The 7,198-nt window shown below is 34.9% G+C and overlaps 1 protein-coding gene across 1 annotated transcript; it reads right to left on the bottom strand.

Annotated features, from left to right (window-relative positions):
• Positions 1–3,356: 3,356 nt before the first annotated feature.
• Positions 3,357–4,547, bottom strand: LOC112588640 (uncharacterized). The gene is made up of 3 exons (XM_025299283.1): positions 4,290–4,547; positions 3,941–4,171; positions 3,357–3,530 (listed from the first exon to the last, which is right to left on the bottom strand). Exons 1-3 carry the CDS (start codon positions 4,386–4,388, stop codon positions 3,435–3,437), a joined length of 426 nt encoding a protein of 141 aa, XP_025155068.1. The 5' UTR covers positions 4,389–4,547; the 3' UTR covers positions 3,357–3,434.
• Positions 4,548–7,198: the final 2,651 nt, after the last annotated feature.

Genomic DNA, 7,198 nt, shown 5'->3' with positions numbered 1-7,198 from the left:
GGTACTTAGTATTTCTCTTTCATATGATATGCAGCAAAACAGTCTCCAAGATGTAACGCAACTCCACAAGACTTGCACATTAAGTTTGTTGCTCTTCTTTTTTTGTTCTTGGAACATACATGGCAGTTTCTTCGTTTTCGTTTATTCGTTTCGGAAATAAGTATCAGTTGGTGTTGCTTTATGTGACCGGAAAGTCTGTCAACCGGATCATGATGAGACGTACGCGATGTAGTGGCAACCTCCAAGTTTTGCTCAGAAACAGGTACATGGTCTTTTATCCACGAATCAGACACTTTCAATAAAAAATCGTGAAATCGGACGCGCACGACACCACTGTGGTGTCGCCGGCCGTTGACCGCTAGTTCGCGCACGACACCACTGTGGTGTCGCCGGACGGCATAGTGTTAATAATAATCTTAACTCATGACCTTGAGAATAAGGATAAGGTCACGGCTGAATGTCCCTCGTTGACCTCTACATTCTTATTCTTATGCGTAACATTGCTCCCTAGCAGGTGCATTTTCGAAGATATTCACATTTTCAGCCTAAAACAAGCTTAGACCTTTATGTGACCTTTAGAGGTCAAATTTGGCAGTGTTCAAGATCATATCCGAACGTAAGATTTTCCGCTCTTTTCATTTTTGGGATCAAAAGTATGGAGTCCATTTAAAAAAATTGACCTGACCTTGAAATGACCTTCAAGGTCATTGTCAAGGTCAAATCCAAGATCACCGTCAGATAGCCAGGAAAAATCATAAAAACCCAGTACTTCGCATTTTTTCTAGGACTCATATTTTTCGAGTTATTCTGCTCTTCCGGGACTTTTATAACACCCTGTATGTGTAATGTTAAAGGAAAAAGGCTATATGATATAGGACCAGTAAATGCGTTCCTACATATGTTACACTTTCTAAATTTTAATATGTAGTTACATAAATATACTGTTATATGATAGACAATACAATCTGTAACTTCAGGTAGATAATAATACTTTATAACTTATTGAAAGTCCATTCGCTCTTTTCACAATAGCATAATACAAATTTACATGTATATGTTACGAATTCTTACTGTAGATGTTTGATCCATAATAATATATATATATATATAAATTAATAAAAATATATATATATATTTCTTTATAATTATATAATCAAAATGTATAACACAAAATAAAATAGATAGTATAAAATAAGGTAGGTACGTAAATAATAAAGTATTTTTGTTGTTTTAGGATATTTTTTATTTAATTTTTATAATATTTCGCAGTTTTTTAATATTTTGACTTTGATTTTTTTCTCACTATTAATTTTATGGCAGTATTGCCTCATACGCATACAGATGTAAAATTCGATTATTTTTGCTAAAATAGCATCACCATGTTCTTTACATGGAAAAGACAAATTTTCTATGTAAATATTATCTATAATGGTCTCATATATATCAGCACGAAGACAATATTTTGAAAATAAGCTTTCTAAGTAAATTATAAATTTAAACATGTTTAAATTTGGATGTGTTAGACGACCATCAGTTTTGATATTTGTTAACAGCGCCGCAGGAAAAAGGCTACATGCTATGGGATCAATAGCGTTCTTACATATATCACACTTTGTAAATTTTAAAATATAATTACATAAATATCTCGTTGTACAATAAACGATACAATCAGTTATTTCAGGTAGATGATAGTCATGATCTATTATTATATCATCAAGAATCCATTCGCTGTATTCAACAGCATGATCCAACTTGTCTTTTAATTTTGTTAAGGATTTATCTGGTTTTTCATATAACTGTTTTATATCAGATATAGAAATTATAGGTTTTGTCTATCTGTAATCTGTAAAATGTACTATCTGTAATAGAACAATTTCCATAACACGGGGGCTCAAGGATGCTTGAAGTACTCAAAATTTTATATAGTTGGAGAAAGGTAGGGATCCTAGGATGGTCATTAGATCCTGCTGCTTGTCTTATTGAACCAAAAAATCTCTATGTAACAATATATAGAAACATATTAATACTAACTTGTAATAAAAATAATGTTTTAAATATTTCCTATAATAAACGTTCAAAGCTATTACAAAAAATTAAATATTTTTTGTCACAGTTCTAAAATGTATTGTATATATTTTTAAATATATCATAGACTATATACACACAAATACACATATACACACATACACACATTAATATCTGAAAATATTTTAAACATATGAAACGAAAACACATTCAAGAAACATATGTTCAAAAAAGTGAATTGATGGATTGATTTTATAATCAATATTTTAAGATGATCTAATGTTTTTTATGTATGTATTATGTATGTGTGTTCTAACAGTGCAAAGTTTTCCTAGGGACGATCCAAAGATGTTCTAAGTATGTAAATAATGTTAGGATTGGGTATATATATATATATATATGTGTGTCCTTCATAATTAAATGTTTGCATATATAGGCATATATATATATATCCAGTCAACAAAATGACATCAAGTGACATTAATAATTTATTAATGACGCCTTTAATGTCAATAATACATCATTAAGACGTCTTTAGATGTCATTCTGTTATCTGGAGACACATCCCAGCAAATACGATGTTACATGCAACGTACATGTTAATTAAAATTTCCTACTCAACAATGTAGCTATTATGTAACATGTGTGTTATATAACATTTACATGTTAAGTAGGAAATTTTAACTAACATATATATGTTATATGTAACATTATGTTTACTGAAATATGAGCTTTGTTATCAAACCTCGAGTGAATCTTGATTCAAGCGGCCTGTTAAAACAGAGGGAAAACCAGCATTTGTCGTTAAATATTTTATTATATTTAATGTTGATTTTATCGTCACGCGAAGACCTTCAGCAGTTTGTCTCGTTAAAAAATTTTCCTCTTTAATAGTACCACCAAGGACATGTTGCTCCCAAGCATCTAATTTTTCAAGAGATGTCTCTAAAATCTATTAAGAAATTGAACGTTTAACATAATATTAGCTTCTTCAAAATACATAAATATATAGACAAAAAACGAATATAAATTACAAAACAATTATTAACTAATTGAAAATATTTAATTTACTTGGTAGTCCGTGTTTTCAACAGTCAAACCTTCAAAAACTTTATTTCGATTTAGTGCATCAAATAAGTTATTTATCCATTCACAAAAGTTTGCAGTGTTATCACATTCTTGTAATTCAGGTAAGAAATTTTTATAAAATCTCAATTCATGAGACATCGATTTACTAAAAACCTATAACAATGGCGTTTATATAAAGATATATTTTGTAAACTATTGGACTGTTCTATTAAATAATCTGTTAAAATGTTAAATAAAATACTGTTAAGATGTTTTACTTGAGTAGCTAGATGAACTCTCATTTTAGCTGCGTTAGTAAGTATTAAATGATTGGTTGTTATTTATGGACATATTCGCATTAGAGCTGGTAGCGATTTATCTTTATTATATAATATTCGGAAATAATCCCATTTGATATGTTTTTCATCAGGATTGAGCTAAAAATAAAAACGAAAGAGATTAAATATTTTAAATTTTCGCATTGTGAATAAATATTTGACTTGGTTTCCAACTTTGCGCCGCATTCTTTGTGGATTTGTTTTTGACGATTCGTGAGAATTCGTGAGAATTTCATTTCACTTTCTTAGAATAAGGATCGATTTTATATTGAATATATAGAATATCAAATTGATCCTCATTTTCAAGAAATGAAGTAAAAAGTTCACAAAACGTCAAAAACAAATCTATGAAGGACGCGGCATAACGTCAAAAGCTAAATCAAATATAAGAGAAATTCACTATTTTTTAGAAAAACAATAATAATACTTCGATTTTCCGAAATCTCCCTTAATAGTACATTTTGCACGAAGTAACATATAACTACATAAAAATTGAGTTATTATTTTACCTGTAATGATGTACTATATAATCGATTTCTAATAGTTCTGATAAGGTGTGGTGTATCTGAGAATACATATATATAACGTCCGTTTACAGTGGGGTGATTAAAAACATTAATTAAGTCATCCTTTTTTCCAGATACACCAGATACAATATTCCAAAATTTTCTATTAGTTGCAGCACCGTCAGTAATTACACCATGGACTTTAACATTGATATTCTCTAATAATGCAATAGCCTATAATATGAAAAAAATAAAAACAGTATGAAGCATATTATATATTTAGGAATTTTTTGTTGAATTATGAGAAAAATATGATATATATAAAAATATTTGCACTGCATATTGTATATACCTTAATTACTAGTTGCGCAAGTACTTCTCCTGATACAGGCGCCTTGGAAGCAAACACTGCTACTGGTTGGGAATAAAAATCTGCAAGTGGCTGAAACATTATTACTAATCCATGGTCTGCTTTATCATCAAGATTAAATGATGGTATCCCTTCACTTCCAAAGTCAATTTGTAACGGCCGAACTCCGCGGTTCGGTCGCTGCTACGCGTTTCGCGCGGATAAGGCTCGTCGGAGTCCGGATTCGAGGAGGAATAAAGCAGCGGGGCACTTGATAACGGCAATTAAAATAACTTAGTTTTATTGTATGCTTATTGAGATACAAGAGTTCGGCCCCGAAGGCGGTGTCGCGGGTTTCGTCTATAAGGCGCGTCGGTACGGTACGGTGCGGTGCGGTGAGCGGTACAAGCGCTCGTATAAACGGATAGGCCGTGCGGAAGGCGGGGCCTATTACGCGACGCGTGTAGACGGTAACGACGGTAACGATGCGGTGATCGGTCACGCTGCACGACGCTGGGCGTCTCGAACAATTATCGCCCAATACTTGCTTCGAAATCGCTTGCGTATAAATGGTCGCCGGACCGGAGATTTCGATTCTCGGTCGAACGCACGCACGCGAGTCGCGGGATACGCGAAATGATTTCGTCCGTCGGGGCCGAGGACTCTCGACAGAGGAGGCGTACGCACCTTCCCTTTTCCCTACGTTCGTAGAGGAAAGCGACCAAGTGCTGCGGACACTCAGCGGAGACGGCGGACACACCGTCCCAGGTTCTTGGTCGCTAGACGGATCGCCTAAAGGCTGAGTACGCTCAGCGGAGTTCGCCGACGGACGAACCCCTGGCTCAAGGCGGCGGGTAACGGCGATAGACTGTCGGGTACGCTCGACTGAGCACGCGTACACACGAGCCCAGGAAGACGGGAGACGGCCAAGTATCGAGTACGCTCGATCGAGACTGCGGACGCACAATCCCGTTTGCTTAGTCGCCGGTCGGGTATTCGGAATACGGAAAGCAGAGCGAAACGGTCCGGATATTCTTTCTTTCGGCATGAAGCGTCTAGATCGAATCGGCGGTACGGATCGGTCTGGTGCCTAGAAGCTCGATCGCCGCCGTTTTATAGTTGTTCGCGCTAGGATTGATACGGCGGCGATCGAGCGGCGCGCCTATCGGCGCGAGGCACGGTGACGGCGCGTGATCGCGGCCGCGCGCGCTAGCGGCAGCGCGTGATCGCCGCGGCGCGCGATAGCGGCGGCGCGTGATAGCGGCGGCGCGATCGTTTCGGTATTTTTAGGGTGGCGCTCAGCGCCGTTCTTCGGCCCGACAGGTGGTCGGTCGGGCCGGTAGTAACGAGGTGCATCTGCGCCTCGTTACAAATTAACCCTGTATATGTGAGATTCTTAAGCTAAGACTCCATGCATGCGGTGAGCTGCGGCAAACGGTTGCGGTGACCAATCAGGAGACAGACGCATGCCGGAGCTTGCCGCAACCGGACTTGCGCCTCCCTCCTGATTGGTCACCGCAACCGTTTGCCGCAGTTCACCGCATGCATGGAGTCTTAGCTTTAGAGTTCACATTAACAGACTCTCTAAGATGTATTTCATCGAGCAAAATTACACCATGTTTTTGTCTCTCTTCTTTTTTTCCAATGCTAATTTAAATATTCCAAAAAATGTTGTGTCAAAACCGCATGGTGTATCAATAAGTGAAATATATCTAAAAGTCAATTCATATATTGCATTGTTATATAAAAATTGCCATATATTACATACCATATTATACATATTTCTAAGTAGAAATTATATTAAAATCATAAAAAAATGTACGTATATTACCTTTGCATAGTTCTAATACATGGAAGGGGTAGTATTTTATTTTTTCTTAAAAAGTTATAAGCTTTAAGTGACTTCATACGTAATAACATACATAATAGTATCCAATCTTCATTATATCTGTGACCTTTAATATTTGTATGTTTCGCAGCTTTTATTATTTCTTGTATTGCAGTTAACTGATGTTGAGAAATTTGTGTTTCTCTTAATTGGTCTTTTATGTTCTCTATTGAAATTTCTTTTACTTTCATCATATTATCTGCAAGTTCTTTTCTCAATTTATTTGATATATATTTAGCTCTATTTTTTGCTTTTTGTGCTTTATAGTATCGTTTGCGTAATAATAAAATTTTCTTTTGTTTTTCTGTTTTTGATACAGCTATTTTTATTCTTTTAATTGATTTCATTATTTTTCTCCGACGATATTTTTTATTTATAGATTTGTTTGCAATGGCACAAAATTTACATTTCTGGGATGAAAGTAATAAACATTTCTTGTGTCTCCACATACCATTAATATCTTTAAAAGCTTCATTATATTCAACATCTTTAATCTCACTTTTATTTGTACCACAACATATGTCAAGGCTATCAAAAGAAAATAATGTCTCTTGTAGCAGTTCTATTCTATTGATATTATTATAAATCTGTATGTGTGATGGAATATTTAAAACGGGTCGCTTTAAGACATTTATTTGTAATGTCATATCTTCTTTGAGTATGACTTCTTTGATAGAGTTAAATGAATATCTGTCATTATAATTTTCTATTTTGTTGCATGTTGCTAAAAAAAATACCAATAATCGTGTGTCACTACTGCAATATTGTATATGCATCCACTGACTTGGCATATTAAACTGTTTTCTGTTTATACTATCTATTAAGCTATCAAATGATAACATTGTCGTACGATCCTCTATTGTATTATTTAATGATGGTACTATCACATGTTCATTTTCTTCATGTTGTTCAATATGCAGGTCGTGTACATTTTGATCAATAGAATATATATCTTCTATATTTGGGATTTCTTCAAACCAGGGGAATTGTGAAGGCACAACCCCTTTACGTATTGGAATTTTAA

The sequence above is a fragment of the Harpegnathos saltator genome, unplaced genomic scaffold (assembly GCF_003227715.2).
Source record: "Harpegnathos saltator strain DR-91 unplaced genomic scaffold, Hsal_v8.6 scaffold259, whole genome shotgun sequence".
In the NCBI taxonomy this organism is placed as follows: Eukaryota; Metazoa; Arthropoda; class Insecta; order Hymenoptera; family Formicidae; genus Harpegnathos; species Harpegnathos saltator.
Note: the sequence above shows the minus strand (reverse complement) of the source record. Positions and strands in the feature narration are given on the sequence as shown.